Below are 22331 nucleotides of genomic sequence, written 5' to 3'. Positions count from 1 at the left end.
CAATAACCATCTTCTTAACTTGTCTAATGTTGACAATAGATATCTACATTTGAGGTATCTTTTAAGATTTTATTTATTTATTTGAGAGAGAAAGAGAGTACGGGGGTAGGAGGGGGCAGCAGCAGCAGGAGAGGGACAAGCAGACTCCATGCTGAGCACAAGCCCGACACAGGGCTCAATCCCATGACCCTGAGACCATGACCTGAGCTGAAATCAAGAGTCAGACACTCAGCCAACTGAGCCATCCCCAAGTACCCCGACATTTGAGAAGTATTTTTTAAAGCAAGCAAAAGTATGCTTAAAAACTTATAAAATCTGATTTCTTCCCCAATAACATTATTAGCAGACATCTTGTGTTACAGAGATCCATTTCCAAAGGAAGTCACAACTCAAACTCTTGAGATGTCTGAGAACTCAGGCATTTTCATAGGAGCTCTGAACAAGCATTTAAGGCACACAACAGGGTTTGAACATTTCCTCCAACAACCTTTTATTTCTCTTGATAATTATAGAAATAATATGCCCTAACATCCAAAAGCAATTTGGAAGTCAAAATGTGCTGACTCCAATCCCTGAAATAGAACACAATGAAATGTATTTGTGGGCAACAGTAGAAGCTTTACCTATTACCAATGACATAGAGAGGGCAAACATGATTATTCTCCTGCTCCAGTTAAATCTATAGGAACAACACACAGTAATAATCTTCCAAAATCTAGAACACTGAGAGAAGTTTACAAAGGGAACCTCCAGCTGACTTTTGGTTTAACCAGTAAGCCAGCCCATAAATGAAGCATCACAAAAAAACATACCAATATTTCTCATGCTACCTGGGCACCTCTGCTTTCCAAGCGGAAACAGCTATCACCTTTGCTACATTACTAAGAATGTTACAGTTGCCATAAAAATAACGTTTATTACGCAAACAAAGGACGAGGCTTCAGGTTCATCACGGATCCATCACATAACTACATTAAGGTACCGAGCGCTAGCGACAACCACCTTCCACCCACCATTTGTAATTCGTGGCCGACTGGCCCATAACTCAAGGGACAGATGAACCATGAGATTTCAAATAGACTGACCTGAACCCTCATGTTTAAAGCAGCCAGGCTGGATTTGCCATTCAAATTGAAGATGATTTATCCTGTCCTTCCGCACTCAGGTTCCCTGGTGACTGCGGCTGGGGCCAGGCATTCCTCCCACCCCCACCCTCACTGTCAAGGTGAAGCCTCACCTGTGGTGGAGCAGCTGTACTGCGGATACTGCGTGAAGGCGATGGCCCTTTCGATCCCATCTCTCTCCATGTCTTCAATCGCTTCTTCTGTTAAAGGATGGACATACCGGAATCCAATATAGTATTTGTGAGGGGCTATTAGGAAGCATGTGTGGAAAGGAGAAAGTATTAATCTTTATATAGATCTCTCAGAGTCACCAAACATAAGGCAAAGCCCAGAACAAAGAACAGTTAACACAATTTCCTGTGAGGCTGATAATGTGGGTTAAGTTAAGAATATTCCTCGGATCTTATCCAGTCAGTGGATGGACATTTAACCACTATTTTCCGAGATCGACCTCCCCCCACAATCCTCCCCCTACCCACACACACACATTTGCTAAGCACAGTGGTTTTTAAAACTCAAACTTCTGTTCCGTATTCTCTGCCCTTGGCTGAGATAAGAGAGACTCAAAGGAAGGAAGGAAAGAAAGAACTAGCAATTATTCTTGAAGTGTAACCTCCTCTAACGTACCAGATACCACAGTGGACACTTTGCTTGTATTTCTTCTTTCATTGAAACCCCATTTTGGAGCACCTGGGTGGTGTAGTCAGTTAAGTGTTTGCCTTTGCTCAGGTCATGATCCCAGGGTTCTGGGATCAAGTCCCACATTCAGCTCCCCACTCATCAGGGAGTCTTCCTTTTTTTTTTTTTTAAAGATTTTATTTATTTATTCATGAGAGACAGAGAGAGAGAGAGAGGCAGAGACACAGGCAGAGGGAGAAGCAGGCTCCATACAGAGAGCCTGATGTGGGACTCGATTTCGGGTCCCCAGGATCATGCCCTGAGCTGAAGGCGGCGTTAAACTGCTGAGCCACCGGGGCTGCCCATCAGGGAGTCTTCTCACTCTCTCTCTCTCCCCTTCTGCCCCTCCTCCCTGCTTGTTCTCTCTCTTTCAAATAAATAAATAAAATCTTTAAAAAAAATAAATCCCATTTTTCAGGTAAAGAAACTGAAACCCTCAAAGGCTAATGAACCTGCCCAAAGTCACACCTAGCAGACAGTCAAGCTGAAGTGTCACATGGGTCTCACCACTCCTCAGCCCATGCCCCCTCCTGGACCCCCAACTACCGGGGTTCCCTCCTGTTCCCTCAGACCCCAAGTCACCAGCATAAGCTCTGGGATACTCAACAACCATCCATCAATAACCATCAACTGAAATGATTCTCCTCATTTAATAGATGAAAGAAACCCAATAAGCTTGAAGGACGCCTGGGTGGCTCAGTGGTTGTGCATCTATCTGCCTTTGGCTCAGGGCGTGATCCAAGGTGTGGATCGAGTCCCACATCAGGCTCCCTGCTTCTCCCTCTTCCTGTGTCTCTGCCTCTCTCTGTGAGTCTCTCATGAATAAATAAATAAAATTTTTATAAAAAGGAAAGAGAGAAAGCAAGCAAGCACGCTTGAATTGAATTGGAAGCACCAATTCAGATCGGAAGTAACAGCCCAAGTCGGCATATGCCCTTGTCTTCCCTCCCCGTGTGTTCCCTACACACCTCTTCTCCTATCCCTCCTTTGTCCTTCACCTGTTTGTCCTGGATCTTAAAAGCATGCACCACAACACAACTTCTTAAGCATTTCTAAAATCATAAAACTGAAAGTTTCCTGTCATTTCGTAGGAGAAGCCTGACTCCCACTCAGGGATGACGTTGAGAACCCGCTACATCAATGATAAGTCAGAGCAGAACCAAGATGATGCAGCTGCCGGGGCCTTAGCAGGGGCTGCCACTAAGTACAGACACAAGACAGCCATGAGAAACATTCGGTGAAAGGGAAGGAAAAGGTGACGTGTTTACCGGTTGTACATCTGTATGGAACGTTCTTCAGGGATGGGACATAGGGGATGGGCAGTCAGTGCACATATTCCCAAGGACGGGTGCGGACCAGGGCAAGGACAGAGGAGCGTGTGTGTGTGGGAAGGATGGGCTGCTCTGATACTCTCTGGTTGGGGACCCTGAAAAGAGTAAGGAAGGGGCACGCAGGGAGTCATTTTCAGCACTCTGTTCCTCCTCGACCATCAATTTTACGTTCTTCTGCGTAAAATGATGAACTGCAGTTAAAGTGGACCAAAGGGCATGATGCAGTAAGCAAACTCCAAACCGACTGAAGATTTTGAGGGTCATCTGAAAACTGTCAATTGTCATACTACCAAGTCCCTGCCTCAGGAGCTCCAGGGGACCCAGGCTGAAGAGGAATTTCTCTTCTAATCTATTCTGAGACAATTCTTCCACTAGATTGCTATGGGAAGGTCCTCCAAAGCTGCAGGCTAACCAGCTTCTGGCATTTTCTTTTCACCTTTGAAAAGCTGCAGCCTAAATGCCTGGGGCCTGGGAGTTCCTCAAACACTGCAGACAAGAGAGGTAGAGTGGCTGCCCCTGCAGATAAAGGCTGGGTGGTGACCTCACTTTGAAGTGAGGGAGGGTAAAACACTCTGGAAGGAACAGATAAGACTTGGTAAACTGTTCGATTAAAGGTGGCCCGCATAAACAGACTGCAGGAGAATAGCAACGTGCTCGGTCTCCAATCGGGCCTCGCCTGAAGAAAGAATAAACATTTCCCTGGAGGCCGCTCACCCTCCCGCCCTGTAGGGTTGGGGTGTCACACCGCAGGTGGCTGTCACCGGCAGGAGCCTGCTGATGTTAACCCATACCACAGCCGGCAGGCAGCACCTCTGCCGGGAGGACCGCAAAACACACAAGTCGCAGCCTCGCCTAGTCTACCCTTGGAGCCCCCGCAGCCCAGCCAAAAGTCTTCGGTGGCAACCAGGAAAAGAAGAAAAAAAGGAACTCAGAGTTGGATTTTTGAGCAGAGAAACTTCATGAGTTGCTAGCTCATTCATTTAGCTTGTACGACAGCTCAAATGTCTGATTTGTACATGACTCTGAGGGAAAGGTGTGAGGTATATAGCATAATGCTTTTTGAGGTGCATCACATCGTGAGCCCTAGGCCAACGGTGAGTAATAATAAACTCTCACATTTACTGAATTTTTATCATGCACCATGCACCAGGCTGATGCTTTTTGTGATTATCTTCTGTATTATTCACAATGATCCTAGAAGTGGGGTGCTGTTATCACCCCCATTTTCAAGATGAGGCTTAGTGTAGTAACTCATCTGCCTGAAGTCCTACAATCAGGACTGGGGAGACCAGCTCCATCTGAACAGAGCCCAGGTCCTCCCCACTCTGCCTCCTGTAAAGAACAACTGAGTTACTCGATGGAGTGGCACGCACTTACAGCTTCGTGAAAAGCTGTTCGTCGACATAATTAAACAATCATTTTTTAAATGCATTTTAGATTGAGACTCTCATGAAATGACTCATCCATTTCCTTCTGTATTCCCTCAATTCCTGTAATGGGGTGTGGCCATATGAAACCAATTCCAAGGTATATTCCCTCGTAAAACTGACCAGACGAGTTAATAGTCGATTCTACACAAAGCCAGTGCCAGCTGAAATTTCTATACGAGCTACTAAGCAACAACTACGTCCCTAAAAAATGAGAGTTTGGAACATTTCTGTTTGTAATCATCATACTCTAATGCCTAAAGAGAACTTTTTCCCAAAAGAAATAGACAAATGGTCTAAAAGTACACTTTATGGTTTGGGGTGAAAGTATGAGAAGGGAAGAAGGAGAAAGAAAAGAATGGAGGGAGGGACTGAGAAAGCAGGAAGAAAAAGCCACACCAAGAGGGTGTGGCACCTGGATCTTCATGTCTGGGTTTCAGGCCCATTCTGTGAAGCGTTAACTAGCAGGACAAGGAACCTTTTTCTAGGTAATGGGACGAGCCCCTAGCAGAGCCACAGAGCCACACCTGATAATCTTGGTTTGCAGCACAAAGCTCCCCCAAAGCACTTTCCAAACCTTGAGGCTATTTTATTTTTCCTCCATCGGCATTCTGTGTGATCACTGGTCCTCATACTCGTTTTGTATAGCATCTCTCCGGTAAGTCTTAAAAGATTTCCTTTCTGCCCCACAAGCAGACTAGGCTGCAAAAGCAGGTCCCACTGGACTGGAAGCTTCTCGTAAGTAGAAACCACGTCTTTTGACTTTGAAAAGCAGTATCGAACAGTGCAGGCCACTCAATGCACCACTGAGGAATGAATGAGTGGACAGTCTTGGCCTTTATCAAGCACCCATGCCATACCCACCAGAGCAGGTCTGCCAAAACCGATAGGTGGCCATCAACCAAGCAGGGTAGCAATTATTCAACTTGCCTGCTCAGAGGGTCCCAAGTGTGGCCACAGAGGACAGTGATAGGTCATCAGTACCAAAGCCCTCCCAAGACCAGACCCAGGACAAGCTTCCCAGATGCAGAGAAACTAAACGTAGCCCCTAAGACTATTTACTGCCTGCCTTCAGGAAACTCCAATCCATGAAGGTAAGGGTGTGACTTATTCACTACTTAGCCCTCGTCACTATACTGTACCTGACCTGTGGTCAGTGCTTATAAATACCTGGTGGTTGGCTGGACAGAAGTGGGAATTAATGCATGAAAGAGTAGGTATGTGAGGGATCAAATGGGCCAGTGAATGGAGTGAGAAAGGAGGAAAGTTGATATTTTGTTTAAATTGAGACTACTTCTCAATAATCAATAGTAATGATTTAGTGACTAGACAGGCAAACCACTGAGCTGATGGTGCTTTGGGGATACCCTAAACTTATCCCCAAAGTTATAGTGAAGAATAATAGACTTTGTTTTTTCATAAGTCTCTATAAAATAGAATGCTTATTAACTGATTTTTAAAAATCACTTCCAATTTGGACTATGAAAACATTTAATGGATATTACTATTCGTTGGTCCCTCAAAGCAGGGAATCTAGATGATGTAACTTCCTTTGTATTAGATGGCCACAGATTAAAATAATCAGATGGTTGATAGTAAGGGATTTAAATCTAGTTCATTCCATGGGACTCTCCAGGCCAACCCAGGAGGCTGAGGCCATAGCTGGCCCGTCTGATGAGACAACCCAGCAGCCTCACCATGGAGAGAGGGGAGGTAGGAAGGATGCCCTCCATCTGTATTCTTTTTTCAAAGTCTAACCTCTGCTGGGATCCTTTTTCTTTTTTCTTTTTTTTTTAAAGATTTTATTTATTTATTTGAGAGACAGACAGCAAGAGAGAGCACGAGCAGTGGGGAGAAGCAGACTCCCCGCTGGGCAGGGAGCCCAATCCCAGGACCCTGGGATCATGACCTGAGCCCAAGGCAGACATTTCACCAAATCAGCCACCCAGGTGGCCCTCTGCTGGGATCATTGATGGTGATGGGTATTGTACTACCAATGTCAACAGAAAAAAAATGGCATCTTGCCACCTCCCTTTTTCACCGAAGACAGCAACTGGAGATCTGATTCACACTAAACCTTTTATCATGATAAACTGTGAATGACTAGACGGTTTGTCCTCTCTCAAGCAGGTGTGAGTAGGGCACGGCCAAGTTTCCCCCCCTAACATTTTCAAGATATATTGTGGTACGAAGGCCTGAACTGTGTAAGAAATGTCCTTCAGGGATCCCTGGGTGGCGCAGCGGTTTAGCGCCTGCCTTTGGCCCAGGGTGCGATCCTGGAGACCCGGGATCGAATCCCACGTCGGGCTCCTGGTGCATGGAGCCTGCTTCTCCCTCTCCCTGTGTCTCTGCCTCTCTCTCTCTCTCTCTCTCTGTGTGTGACTATCATAAATAAATAAAAATTTTTAAAAAAATGTCCTTGAGCCACAGGCAAAGGCAGGAAGCTAACCCAATATTCAGAAGCATGACTGAACAATTTTCCAAGTGAGATGAGCTGAGCCAGAGCCTTTGTGCCTGTATGAGACAGGAAATGGTAGCTTCTGAGAACAGCTTGAGGTGACACTCAATGGTATTTTCTCAGAAAGGAGTGAAATGCTTTTGGTCCTGCCTGCAGGGGCTACTGCCCTGGGTGCCCGCTGTGTCACACTCCTCTCCTGACTCTGAAGCCCCAAAATGCATCTGCAATGAATGTATTTCATGTGCCTCACGTGCATATTTCTGGGTTTAACATTTCTCATATTGGTCCACGTCTACCGTCTTAAAATTACCTGGCGGAGTTTCTTGTTTAGCACATGTAAGAATAAGGGTGTGTCCTGCAATCTTGAACGTGTCTTGAACACAGTTAAATACAGCACTTACAATTCATTCGTGTAGTTAGTGCTCAATTCTGCACATTATTCTGCATATAATCCACATTATTATTCTGCATTAGAGGTTCTCAGAGGACGGTTACCAGCTGCACACAATCCTCTTTACGGCTGCACACTAGCCAGTATTGCTGACCGCGGAGAACAGTTGCTGAAAGTTGTTCACCACCCAATGGTTGCCGGGACAGCTAGCTAATTCTGCTGTGTTCTCTAATTAGCTTTCCACACAGAAAGAAAAGGCACTAACAGCACCCCCAATCCATTTCCCAAAGATTTCTTTCTGGGACAATGTGATCTGCATCTTTTATTCATGGTATGTGGCCTCTTCTTTATAATTTAGCTCAGTTTAACACACACCTCAAGCTTCCTCTTGAAACTAATGTTCCAAATCTCTAGCTCTTTCATCTGTAACATAAGGAAGTAACAGAGCACATGGCCAAGGACAAAGGATAATGCATCAAGAACAGAGTTAAGGGACCATGCATCATATAGGAACCCCCACAGATCAAGGGCGGCGGGTACTCAGAACTGCATCTGTGTTGAGACTTTCTATCTCCCTTGAAAGAACAAGCCAAGAGAGATGCTGATTAAGAAGCACTGTACCTGTGTGTGGGGACAACTCATCCAGCAGCTTCACCATGCCTTCTCCTTGCTTGGAGGTCCACATCTTGATGGGAGACCCGCCTCCAATCCTGCGGTACTGCTCCTGAATTTTGGGGGTTCGGCGTTTGGCGATGATTGGTGCCAGCTTGCTAAATCATTTAACAGGTAGGTTAAGTGGATTTTATTCCACTTTAGCAACCTCAGAAACTACTCAATAGAAAAGATGAGCAAAATTGTAAGAAAATCCTACCAAGATCAAGCCTTTAAAAACAGTAGCTTTGAGTGACAACAGTTAACTGTTTTGGCCTCAATTAGAGAGAGAAAACTAAAGCCACTGCTGCCCCCCATGTTATTCTAGCAACACACCCTGAAGATTCAGGACACTAAACACCCATGCACAGATCCTAGAGGTGTGCTAGTCACTCCTGTAACACTTCCTGATCCTACACCTATAGGAACTAGGATATAGAAGAAATTAGCAAGCATATATCCCTCTTACTTTAAGAAAATGCTTATTAATCACAGATATATTTGCATATGTGAGCAGAGATGTACACAAACCACATGAGTGTTCATTATAACATGTAAACAATCTATATGTCTACCAGTGAGCCACTGATTAAATAAATTAAGGTTTGACCAGACAATGCAATTCTATAGTCATGGAAAAAAAAAAAATAAACCAGATCTATCTTATCTGCTATGGAACAATCTCCAAGATACATTGTTAAGTTTAAAAAGAAAACAACAACAAAGTGTTAAATAATGTACATATTCACATTTGTGTTGAAAAGGAGGGAGGTATATACATATGTGCATATATACCTACATCTCTATAAAGATACATATATGCCTGCACATGCATGAAACTATTTCTGAATGTAACCAGAAATACATGTGTACAATTACAGATTTCTCTGTTTCTGGTTACATCTGTAACCTCCCAGGCAAGTGTTGGAGCCCAAAAAGTGGGACACTTGATTTTTACAGAACATTTTTTCTGCTATCTGCACTTTTTATCATAAGCATGTATAAATTTTTCATTACAAGAACCTATTTTAGAAGAGAAGGAAGGAGGGAGGGAGGGATAAAAGGAAAGAGCCACAGTCCATATTTACAGTACAAATGAATCGTAACCAATGTTTCCCTATTAATCAGCTGCTGAGTGCCAAGTACAAATATATGTGTAACAATCTTTAAAGGGACTACAGCTGTGTCAAGGCAACTGCAATTTGCCTTCCCAGAGCTCTGGGAAGGAAAGGGCTCAAAGAGAACCCTCCCCCCGCCCCCCAAAAAAAAGAAAAAGAAACCCCCCAACTTGCTTTCTCTCTCCCTCACAATTCTTTCATTATCACATCCTTCTTATACCTAATGGAAAATAATAATGCTGCTCTAACCAGTATCAGATATGCATTAAAACCATTTAGTTATTGGACTGAGGTTCAGGCAAGATGCGAGGCACAAGTTAGGAATAAGCGCAGGTGTTTATACGTGTCTTACTCCTGAATAGGAAGTGTCATGAGGTCTCGGTCCAAGAAGAGCCTCAGAAGGAAGTCGTGAACATCTCCCACGGTTTCAGGGCCTCCCATGTTTAGCATCAATATTCCCGTTTTCGGCTTCCTACAGAAAATAAAAAGCAATGGTTGATTTGTAACTTTCTTTCTCCTCCAGGTTACAATCTTGGTTCAGCTAGCAAACTCACATCCAATCTGTTCAAAGCAAAGGTACAAACCTACACAGCTGCTTGCTGGCATCACAGGGCTACCTATCTGGGAAAGTATCAGGCTTCTGATTCTGTACAGTCCCAGCTCTGACTCTGACCTCAGTCCCCTGGCACCATCGGTGACGCTGGTCTTCTCTGGGCTCCGTTAAATCATCAGGCCTGAACAAAGATCCCCTTCTTTAGGGACTGAGAGCCAAGGTGTAAATCTATAATTGTCCAGAGGCTGGAGCAACTGTTCATGTCAATGCCTTATGAATACACAAATTACTCGGTGTTTCCAAACTTTGGTTTCCTCATCTATAAAACTGAGTCCACCAACTATCTCAAAAGGTTGTTTTGAGAATTAAATAGTGTGCTTAGTTATTTAGCATGATCCAGAACATATACTTTCTATCACACACCAAGAAGCCGTGGGTTTCCCAAAGTTTAAACTTCCAGAGTATAATACCAGCCCACGTCTAATTCTTTCATTTGCTCCCTTCTCTTTAGTTAATTATTAAATTAAATTTTTACTGACAAATTATTTCTTGCTACTCTCCTTCCTTCTCCAGAGCCTGCCTTTACTACTTCTTCAGTGTCTCCTGGTACAATAAAGTACACTTCTCACTTGGCACTCACCTCTCCATCCTCCATGTAGAGCCACTGCTTAGGGGACTCCTGCAAGAAATTGCTCTAACTTATTCAGATAGGTCCCAGGCTGAAGAATCAAGCACTGAACCAGCAAGAAGAAGAGAAAAAAAAAAAAAAAAAAAAAAAAAAAAACAAGCAGTTTTGGGGAAGTTAAATAAACAAAAGGACTGTGCAAACCATAAACCTCTAACATCCAGAGTGACTCTGGAGCCTGCAGGCTAAGGAGAGCCAGGCCAAGATGAGTCTTCCATTCCTCAACACCTTCCAGGTGCAAGGTGGAGCCAGAGTGGGGCCAAGAGCCTCCCTCATGCTTCCTTGCCTACCAGAAGCTCAAGACTGGAGGCCTGGAACGATGAGGTCACAGCCAGAGATGAGACCCTGGAAAACTGGAGGCCTGTGTGCTCCCATGAACAGCAGCCCTGTGACGGCAGTGAAAATGTCTGTGGCGGGGCGGGTGGGGGGGGGGGGCACACACTAAAGGACAAGGAGTGTTTCTTCCATTCATGCTTTTTTTTTTGTATTTGTAAGAATTTAGATATAATTTACATACCATAAAATCTACTTTAAACAATTCAGTGGTTCCTAACATATGCACAAAATTATGTGACCATGACAACTATCTAGTTCCTAAGCATCTTCATTGCCCTGAAAGAACATTCTCACACACTAGAGCCATTCCCCTTCCTCCCTTCTGCTCACTCCTGGCAACCACTAATCTGCTTTCTGGGTCTATGGATCTGCTATTCGTAGAAATAGAATCACATACGTGACCCTTTGTGTCTGGCTTCTTTCACTTAGCATAAAATTTTCAAGGTTCATCCATGTGATAGCATGAATCAGTACTACTTTCCTTTTATGGCTGAATAATATTCCACTGTATCTATGGATGGATGTACTCTTTATTCATTCTTGATGAAGCAGCTGAAGAATAATCAGCCTGAGGTCAATTTAAAACACCATTATTGGGGCGCCTGGGTGGCTCAGCCAGTTAAGTGTCTGCCTTCGGTTCAGGTCATGATCCCAGGGTCCTGGGATCGAGTCCCACATTGGGGCTCCCTGCTCAGCTGGGAAGCCTGCTTCTCCCTCTCCCTCTGCCCTTCCCCCTCAACTTATGCTCTCTCTCTCAAGTAGATTCTCAAATACAAAAAAATAAAACACCATCATTACAAATACCGAGAGGCCCCACTTTCTTATTTATTTATTTATTTATTTATTTATTTATTTATTTATGATAGTCACAGAGAGAGAGAGAGGCAGAGACACAGGCAGAGGGAGAAGCAGGCTTCATGCACCGGGAGCCCGATGTGGGACTCGATCCCGGGTCTCCAGGATCGCGCCCTGGGCCAAAGGCAGGCGCCAAACCGCTGCGCCACCCAGGGATTCCTAAGGCCCCACTTTCTAACCGTCTTACATCAAGACCACCTCTAACTGCTGCAGTGACTGAGCCGATCCTGCCCAGATGGCTCTTGTTTGGAAGACCATTCCTAATCTAAAGCCAATGCGATCACAATGACATTTTAATTGCAATTTTTAAACAAACGCTAACAACATTTGGTGTAATGTGAGGCAGCAGAGTGTGTCAAATTTATACAGCCTTGAAAACTGTTTCCTTGAGCAAATACAGTACAGGTGAATGAGGAAGAAATCTGAATTCTCAGCCTAACTCTCAAAATAAAAACCAATTCCTGGGGTAAAGGGAATGTTGCATCCCGGTGAAGTGAGGGCTTCCAACGCAGACCCCATTATAAGGATGAACCAAGTTCCCTTTTCACATCATTGTCTTGGACCGGCATTTCTCTCCCTCGGCACTACTGACATTTGGGGCTGGCTGATCCTTTGCTGTGGAGGGCTGTGTGGTGCATTGCAGGGTTGCAGTAGCATCCTGGCCTCTACTTGCTAGATGGCAACAGCACACAACTCACCCTGAGTTGTGACAACCAAAAATGTCTCCGGACATTGCCAAATACATCTGGGGGATCTGAGGGGAAGCTACCCCCCTCCCTCTACTGAGAACCACAGATGGGGGTTTAATCTCCCTTTTACTAAACCAAGCAACTATATGTCCTTGTCCTACAACTTTTCCACTTCCTCTGACTAAAAGTCCTAGCAATGAATTTATAAGCTGATATTCAGTTTTCTTTTCTTGATACCTGAAAATTCCAGATTCATTATATTGCAAAATTGTAATACTCCCTTAATCTTTCTACTTAGACCACCAGTGTTCTGGGATCTTGTCTCTCACCCTCAAAATCTGTGACTCACAATAAATTAAGCGCATTTTTCCATGGACTGCTGCCAGTTAATAGATTACTGGTTAAGAAACCCCAAGCTAAGAGACTTACCTAAGCCACAGAGGGTATCAATGTGCAAACGAGATTTAGAACTGTTTTTCGTCTATGACACCTGAGCTCCAAACAAGAGTGGCTTTAAATTGGATGTTACTCTGCCCTGCAAACCCATGTTTTGTAAACCATGCTGATCTTACACATGAAAGAGATGCACACAATTTGAAAATACCTAAATACACATGCACTTAATTCAAAACTGTGTTGTGCATGATGAATGGCGCATTAGCTGTCCGAGTCTGACACCCTCTATTCGAGAATGTGAAGTGTAAAGCTTTAGCCAGTCTCTTGTCTCTCCTCCTCTCCAGACAGAGCCCACCTGAGACCAAGCTCTGAACGTCAATTTCCCTTTGTTTGAATGTAAAAGTGTAAATAGCATAACATATTTAAAATTTCTCACTTGAAATGGTTTCAACATTTTGCCATTTTTATATTCTGGGACTCTCCAAATATGAGCCTTTTCCTTTTAACTACTAATTATTCATAAACTTAAGATCATCAATTAATAAACAAACAGCTTCATTCTGTTACACTGTATAGAGTCAGCATAAAGATACATAAAGATAAAGAAACAAAATCTACCTCTTCGTGAAACCTCCAAGATGTAATCAGCCTGAGGATCTGTGCTGCTTCTAGACAAGGTTTGGCAAACTACAGCCGGTGAGTCAAATCACCCTGTTTTGGTAAATAAAGTTTTATTGGCAGCTCCACCCATTATTTCACAGATTCTCTATGGGCCACTCTCACATTATAACAGCAGAGTTAAATGGCAGCAAAGAGATTGAATGGCCCACTATGGAGCCCTTTGCAGACAAGCCTGCTGACCCCTGGTCTAGTGGAGGGTTAGTGCACCGTCTCGTCCACTCTCATCTGAGCACTAAGCAGCACAGGCCTTCATAACGTCTGGGACCAGAATGATACACAGAAACATTCATCATTTCTATTATTTCAACACCAGAAATAAGTGCCGTGTAACGTGGGAATGGATAAATTATGATCCAATAAAATACTCTTAAGAGGCGCCTGGGTGGCCCAGTTGGTTAAGCATCTGTCTTCAGCTCAAGTCATGATCTCAGGGTCCTGGGATCGAGCCCCATGTCGGGCTCCCTGCTCAGTGGGGAGTCTGCTTCGCCGTTTCTCCCCAACCCTTTCTGCAATCTGTCTCAAATAAATACAATCTTTAAAAAACAAAAAGTAAGAAATTAAATACTCTTAAGCTATTAAAGTAATGGTGAACATCTATATTTACATGGTGGATATTTATTAAATTTAAAAAGAAATTATAAAAACAGTATGTGCAGGATTGTCACATTTTGGTAAACATACACTGAATAAATATCATTAGTTATAGAGACAAAAATACTAGGTGGTAAAATTCTCAATCAGTGATTTTTTTTTATTTTATTTTATTTTTTTTTGCCTGTCTATAGTTCCTAAAATGAACTCATTTCTTTTGGGTAAATGTGATGTAAAGTTACTTAATGGAATTTATGTATTTTTTAGATTTTTATTTAATTTAATTTTAATGATTTTAATATTAAGGCTATTTATAAGGCTGCTGCTACTGGCATAAAACAGTAATGAAATAATGTTTCTCCCAGGATGCCACACTGCATCAAGTTCTTCAGGTTATACCAAATATTCACGCTAAACCCTAAGTACTTAAAGTACTTTGTACTTTGTATCATGGCTGAAGTGAGACAAAAGGCGCCAAGGAGGTATGGGGGAAATGGTGTCCATGTCAGCAGGACAGAAACAGCAACTGTGCTTTCTGTTTTCCTCACCAGATTCGATCATTTAGGAGGCCAGAGAGTTGAAAAGAGATGATCTGTGGCCCCACCCCTAAGGCTCTATCCCATCCAAAACCTCGGTTTACCCAGTATTCAATCAACGTACCCAGGATCACACAATAAAAAATAATAAACACGAAATAAGACTATTTATTTTCATAGCTGTATCGCTTCCATGGAACTTCTGGTCTAGAAGAAAGGCCAAGGAGTTAAGAGTTCACAGCTACCTTTCTTCTTCCGCTCTGCTAGTGCTGAAGAGTGCTACTGCTGTGTACTCATCTAAATGACCGCCTTTTAGAATCTTGTGTTGCTTCTGAACCAAGGAAGACTTAAGGAGCGCCGAGGCTCCTGTTATGGAAGGGGACACCCAACAACAACGCCATGCCTGCTGACATCCACCAGCAAACAGCAGGGGCAAAGTATGAAGCAGGTTTTCATTTCTTTAACAAATCACAAATCATATTACGTCATTTCTAATTACGTTCACTGTGTTAACAGTGAAAAACAATGGGTGGAGTTTACTACATAAATTCTTGACAGATTAGTTATTCTTTATCCTATACAGGACATACATTTCATAGGTGTAATTATGTTAGGTTCTTAAGTACATTTCCAGCAAACGTACAATTTGTGTTCCATGACATATTCCAGAACTAAATTGCTACATGATCTGCAGACTGTTCTGAGCTATGCGTCCTTTAACAAAAGCCTTGTGGGATTTTCATTTGTCAATCACACCTCAATAAAGCCAGAAAAAAAAAAAAGTTTTTTTTTTAAAAATGTTTAAATCTGTATAAACTTCCAAAAAAAATTTAAAATCTTAGGAGTGTATGAGTGTGTGTGTGTGTGTGTGTGTGAAATCTGTAGTCTTCTAGCTATTGAAAGAAAGCCAAGAATATAACACCCCATTCCTTATCTACTGGCATTCCCGGGCAGCTTTCCTCCTAAGGCAGCTTGTATCCACTCTCTCATTGTGTTTGCATCAACAATGAAGTTCTTATTAGTACCTAAAATTAGATTCATACCTCTTCCCCGGTTGAACTTGAGGTTTCAGGCTTCTGGCACGTTGGGCTGTTTCTGTGGCAGCCACTGCCGTGGCTCCAATCGACTGGCACCTCCATGGCTGGTGGGCCCTTGAGCCGCCATGCATCACTGTGACAAAATTAAAGTAGCAGCATGAAATCTAGCTGGGAAGTAATTTCTTTGGAAGAGGTCCTCAGGGTATCGGTCCTGGATTTCAAATTTAAAGAGATGCTGTAGCACAGGTGATTTTCCCAGCATTTCTCTGCATGTGGGTAAAAGCACTTAAGACTTGGGGGGGGCACCCCCTAGGGTGTTTCTCAGGACCCGCACCAGCCTTTTTAGAAACACACCTCACTTGGCCTTGGCAGATTTCGACAAGATCCCTCATGGGAATCACTGCACCTTTCTGGAAGTTACTGGCAGCAGCATGCTGCTCATATGAAAGGCGACAAGCCTGCAGGACAGGCTGAGAGCCACTGACTTGGGACTGGCAGTTGCATACACCTCATCTGTGTATAAGCCTTCTCCCAAAAAGCACCTGTCCTGAGAACCCCAGCACTGCCCTTGGACCCTGACGAGGGGTGAGAGCTCTACTTTAGAGGGCCCATTTGGCCCTCCTCCTGCTGCAGCTCCCCCCATGGAGTATGCAGCCAAGGATTCACAGACCCCGGAGTCCACGACCCACATTCCTGACCGGTCTCCCAGGACCCAGAACGCCAGAACTGCCTGTCCCCAGAGCCCCATACCCACTGCCAGGGTCTGCATAGGCCTCCCTCCTAGATCTAGCCTCCTGAGGTCTGACTGTGCCATCAGCACTAGCAATCCTTGACCAGAGGGGAAGCTGTTTGCAGGGGCAAGAACAGAGCCTAAACACACAGACTGGAGCGTCCACTCTGGTGTACGTGCAAGACCCTTCACTACACAGGGTGGAGCCGGCAGTGGAAAGAGAAGCAGGGAAGCCTACAAGCCAGGGGCAACCCTCCCCAGGCCGTGACGTTTCCGTAAGAACCCTGAAGTGCACCCTGCCAGGTGGTGAGGAAGGTCTAGTTGCCAGTAGTGGAGAATAAAACACATCTCACAGGTCGTCAGCTTGTTATCCCCACATATGGTACGTGGCTCTCCATGTGCATCTTGTCCTGGCCCCTCCGAGTTAGGTGTGGGCCTGGAGAACCCTCCTGAACTGGGGAGTCCGTGGCCATCCTTAGCTGCAGCATGAAGAATAGTCATCCTTAAACCACATTCAGCGAAATTAAACTGAACCTATGCAGGTATTCAAGATGGCAATGCGGGACAGTGGTGCCCGCTGGGCCCCACAAGGTACACATGCCCTCCCTTCCCCGTTCTCAAACCAGCTGCTTTGAAACCAGCTCGAGGTCAGACCCCTTCCACATATGAGTCAGAGGAGTCCTGGGGAGGAACGAGGGCTGTGGATCAGCAGATCTGACTGCATCCAGCTCTGCCACTTTCTAGTAATGTGACTGGGGCCAGGCTATACTCTGAGCTTTAGTTTCCCAGTAAAATGATGACACCTCACTATCAGGATCCATGTGATGATCACAACAGATAAGACCAGTGATGCACTCTGCACAGCACCTGCCACATAGGATTAGTGCTGGCAGTGGTTTCATTTGTAAGTGTCTAGAGCACAGGGACTACACCTGGTCCGATTCTTTTTCACCTGCTCTGTCTACATGATATAGGAGAATGGTATCTCCAGGCCCCTTAGATTTCCAACTATCCATATTGTGCACATTCCCAACAGAGCCAATTACGTGAACTTGTGCTGAATAGTCCTTATTAGCTCAAAGTGGAAGTGCAAAGATTGACATAAGGAAGTTCAATTCCGCTCAAATGAAGTCTCAAACCAACTCATATCCCCTTATTTTAGACAAGTTCAATTCTGAACTGCATGGGATTTAACCAGGTTCTCAATCATGCCCAAATGTCTGCAATGCCTTATATGAATGAGATTACACTGGACTCCATGGGGCATCGGAATAGAATTCGGGCATTACATGATTTGACTGCTCGTAATAAGATTTCCTCCTGTGATTCTCAAAAAGGAAGTGGTAAAAGGGAATCGGGGTGAGTTGACTAGAGTCGTCAACTAGTACTTTAGTATTCCCTAGTCCAATCTGGGAGCTGGTAACTTTTCAAGTTGCTGAACTATTGCCATGCCCTACACTTACAAAATCCTCTGTGGTTGGACAGATTCTCAGGGTAACGCTGCTAATAATGGGTCCTCTGTGCTCAGGACTTAGGGCTCACACAACCACCTCTCAAGAACTTCTCTATACCACTCCTCTCCCCTAATGATCTGAAGTTCCCAGAGAAACAAAGAGTAGTTTCTGACCAAACGATTAGTACACATGTAGCTAAAGGAGTTTAAAGTACTTATTCAGAGGGCCAACTGAGACTCTTGAATATACTCTGCTCACAGCTTAAGAGAAATCCAAAGGCAGGGGCCTTTGGGTGGCTCAGTTGATTAAGCATCTGACTTTGGCTCAGGTGTTGATGTCAGGATCCTGGGCTTCTCACTCAGCTGGAGTCTGCTTCTCCCTCTGCCCCTCCCCCAGCTCATGCTGTCTCTCTCTCTCTCAAATAAATAAATAAAATCTTTAAAGAAGGAAAAAAAAAAAAAAAAGAGGGACGCCTGGGTGGCTCAGCGGTTGGGCATCTGCCTTCAGCTCAGGGTGTGATCCCGAAGTCCCAGGATTGAGTCCCACATTGGGCTCCCTGCAGGGAGCCTGCTTCTCCCTCTGCCTGTGTGTCTCTCTCTGTGTGTCTCTTATGAATAAATAAATAAAACCTTTAAAAAAAAGAGAGAGAGAGAGGAAATCCAAAGGCACACACAGCACTGTGTGGCATAGAGTGTACTTTTTCCAGAGCCAGACAGATCAAGTGGAGATCCTGGATACAACCAAACAGGCTATACATGGGCAACTCAAAGAACTACTCCAAGCCTCACTTTTCTCATCTGTAAAATGGTGACAAGGCCAACCCTAAGGGCTGTCATAAAGATTAGGAAAAATGTTTAAATCTATGTCCAGCCCCAAGAACAATGCCTGGCACACTGCATGTAGTTAAACAAGACGTAAGAATACTCAATAGCAGGGACTTGCCCACTTATGACCCAAGACCAGGTACTCTAGTCCTACCTATGAAATGAACTTCTAGCCTACCTTTGGAAGGCCTACAAACCACAAAGGCGGTAAAATGAGGAGAATGCAGAAGAGAATGTAAAGAAAGCAGAACTTTGTAACTCCTGGACAAACTCAAAAGGTAAAGCATTCAAAAGTATATCTGTAACTTAAGTGCATGGGTAACAACTGTTTCTCCAAAACCAAATTATTTAATATTTTGGATGCTTAGAAGTGGGGCAGGGAGGGTATAAGGCAAGGCACACTAGTACTTAAATACATAATAGAGCCCTTTTCTATCACATAAGAGCTGAGGCTTATTTCAAAAGTTACTTATAAAAATACTTACCATTTTCAAAATTAACAGAAATAACATCCTACAGTGTGACTATTAGTAAACGCTTGTAGAGAGGAGGCTTGAAAAAAATAATTATTTCCTGGCATGGCACGAAGATGTTCTATTGTCCTTAATTTAAAACACGGATACAAAAAAATATAAATAAAAAAATAAAACACGGATACTCTTCTTTATTATTCCAGAAAATTTTTTCTAATTATGAAAGAGATATATGCTTAGTGTAGAAGATTTGAAAAGGCAAAAAGAAAAAACAATTCATTGATCTACCAATTTTCTAATTTAATAAAATATGTAGCATACATAGTATGGGGCCCACCCCAAGGAGCTTCTTATTGATTCTGTAATATGCTAAAAATATAGTGTAAAACTTTGCACTTTTACTCTCAGAATTCATTTCCAAACTACTACTCAATTTTTCTTAACCCAGATGTTAATTCCTTCTTCCCAACAAGATGATTAGAGTATTATAACCACATCTTAAAATCAGAGTCCATAATTCAACTGGACTTCAGATCCACTTTTGCTATGGTTTCTGAATCCTTCCGCTTACTTATTTATAACCTGGACAACAAATCTTTTAAAGTTTCTCAAATTGTTCTATGACCTCAAATATAGAACCTGTCAGACTTTGCCACAGAAAGAAAAGGCCAAAGAAAGAAAACACTAATTCAATTCATCTTTCAGCCCCATTATTGGCACGGCACTTTGTCTTCTTAGAAGATAATGCCTCTCGCTTCCAAAACCCTTAGTAATCTGACCCGCGATATAAACTGGGTCCTGGGACGCCTGGGTGGCTCAGTGGTTGAGCATCTGCCTTTGGCTCAGGGTGTGATCCCGGAGTCCTGGGATCGAGTCCCACATCAGGCTTCCTGCATGGAGCCTGCTTCTCCCTCTGCCTGTGTCTCTGCCTCTCTCTCTGTCTCTTGTGAATAAATAAATAAATAAACTTAAAAAAAATAAAAAATAAAAATAAATCTTTAAAAAAAATTAAAAAAATAAACTGGGTCCTTATTATTTTCCTCACAAAGGCACCTTGGTAATAAATATAATAATAATAAATACAATAAAACCATAGGCACCTGCAATAAGACATGGAAATTCAAAGTGGATTCTCTCAGTAGGTGCCAGAATAATGAATTAGGGAACTTCTTGGAAAAATAAGTCAAGGGATGCCTGGGTGGCTCAGTGGTAGAGCATCTGCCTTTGGGTTATGTTGTGATCCCAGGGTCCTGGGATCGAGTCCTACATCGGGCTCCCTGCATGGAGCCTGCTTCTCCCTCTGCTTGTGTCTCTGCCCCTCTCTCTGGGTCTCTCATGAATACATAAAATCTTAAAAAAAAAAAAAAAAAGCCAAATCTGTGTCCCGTCACCATTCAGATGCATTAATTAAGCATCTAGGTATGCCCCAGCCTTCCACCTAATAAAAATAAACACTTAGAGGGTCTCAATATTTCTCCTGGATGACAGGCACTGTGCTTTACCTGTATCCAGCTAACCTTCATGGCAAGCCTGTGAAGTATTAACCTTTCTCCTTTTACCTTTACCAAAGCTCAAAGCAGGTGAGTGCCCTGTTCAAGGGATCACAGTTAAAAATGCTGCAGAGCTAGTGTCCCAACCAGGTATTTCTTTTTTTTTTTTTTTTTTTAAGATTTCAATTATTTATTTGACAGAGAGAGAGAGAGAGCATAAGCAGGGGGAGCGGCAGGCAGAGGCAGAGGGAGAAGCAGATTCCCCCCAATGGGGGGTTCGACCCCAGAGCCCTGGGATAACGACCCCAGCCAGGGCAGACGCTCAACTAACTGAGCCACCCCGGCCGCCCCCAACCAGGTTATTTCTCCCGCAAACTCTCCTGGGCTCATCCTGCACACACCCTACACTCAAGATGTGCACCAGACACGGGTTGGGTGGGGCAGGTGGGTGGCTCAGGTCCTGATCTCAGGGCGGGATCGCGCTGGGTGGGGGAGGGCGGGGGGCTCCCTAGCCCAGCAGGGAGGCGGCTTCTCCCTTTCTCTGCTCTCTCTCTCTCTCTCTCTCTGTCTCTCTGTCTGTCTCAGATAAAGAAAAGAGGGCAGCGCGGGTGGCTCAGCGGTTTGGCGCCGCCTTCAGCCCCGGGTGTGATGCTGGGGACCCGGGGTCGAGTCCCGCGTCGGGCTCCCTGCGTGGAGCCTGCGTCTCCCTCTGCCTGGGTCTCTGCCCCTCTCTGTGTCTATATGAATAAATAAGTAAGATCTTTTGAATAAAGCAAGCAAGCAGGCCTGTTGGGTATCCAGTGCATCAATCAATGAAACAAACCAGCGTGTCGGTGGCCGGGGAGTCTGCCTTCTTCTCGAGAATCCCTAAGACAGCCGCGCACTCCGCCGGGCGGCGGCAGGTGAGGGCCGAGGCCCGAGGTGGGCGGGGCCTGGGCGCCGGGGCTGCGGACCTCGGCGGCGGTGCTGACACCCCTGCGGACACCCCTGCGGACACCCTGCGGACACCCCGGAGGACACCCCTGCGGACACCCCGCCCTCCAGCCACGCTCCCGGCGGCGCCGGACCCCCGCGGGCTCTGCCGGGAAGACTGCGGCGCTGAGGAACTCGGGCACGGCCCAGGCCCCCGCCGCCCCGCCGCCCCGCGCCCGAGCGCCCCGGGACCCGCGCGGCCCCTCTCCCGCCCCTGCCCCGCCGCGCGGAGGCGCTCCCGGAAGCCCCAGGCCGCGGCGGGGCGGGGGCCGGGGGGGACCGCGGGGGGCGGGGGGGGCCGCGGAGCGGCGGGGGCACGGGCTGCCCGCTGCGCCACCTCGTCCCGGGATCCCCGCGGGCGCGGCCGCCGCCGCCTCACTTACGCCGCTCGCGGAGCCAGGCGCCCGCAGCTCGCAGGCCCGCAGCCATGTTGGTGCCGCCTGACAGCACTCCCGGGGCGGCCTCGGCCCGGGGCTCCTCCCGCCGCCGCGCGACCGGGGTCGGCCGCCAACGCCGCGAGCTGCTGGCACCGCCACCCGCCGCCGCCGCCGCCGGGCCTCGCGTCGCCGCCCCCGGAGCCCGCGCGCGCGCCTGCTCATTCGCCGGCCGCGGGGGCGGAGCCGGGGGCCGGAGCCGGGGGCCGGGCGGGGGCGGGGCCTGGGCGGGGGCGGGGCCTTGGCCTCGGGGACGGAGCCCTAGGCTCGGGGGCGGGCCCTTGGCCTCGGGGGCGGGGCCTTGGCCTCGGGGGCGGGGCCTTGGCCTCGGGGGCGGAGCTCTTGCCTCGGGGGCGGGGCCTTGGCCTCGGGGGCGGGGCCAGAGAAAGACACGCCCCGCAGGAGCGCGCCCCGAGG

At 45.8% G+C, this 22331-nt stretch overlaps 1 protein-coding gene across 1 annotated transcript in view; it reads right to left on the bottom strand.

The window, feature by feature from the left end:
- The window catches only part of FECH (ferrochelatase), a 37315-nt gene extending 15272 nt beyond the window's left edge, over positions 1–22043 (bottom strand). The window contains exons 1-5 of the mRNA XM_025422166.3: positions 21864–22043; positions 15544–15670; positions 9531–9650; positions 8031–8179; positions 1238–1372 (exon numbers count right to left, since the gene is read on the bottom strand). Of these exons, the coding sequence (XP_025277951.1) occupies positions 1238–1372; positions 8031–8179; positions 9531–9650; positions 15544–15670; positions 21864–21909 (577 nt within the window). The 5' untranslated portion in view covers positions 21910–22043. The remainder of the gene's footprint in view (positions 1–1237; positions 1373–8030; positions 8180–9530; positions 9651–15543; positions 15671–21863) is intronic.
- Between the last annotated feature and the right edge of the window lie 288 nt (positions 22044–22331).

This window comes from Canis lupus, chromosome 1 (genome assembly GCF_003254725.2).
Source record: "Canis lupus dingo isolate Sandy chromosome 1, ASM325472v2, whole genome shotgun sequence".
Taxonomy (NCBI): domain Eukaryota; kingdom Metazoa; phylum Chordata; class Mammalia; order Carnivora; family Canidae; genus Canis; species Canis lupus.
Note: the sequence above shows the minus strand (reverse complement) of the source record. Positions and strands in the feature narration are given on the sequence as shown.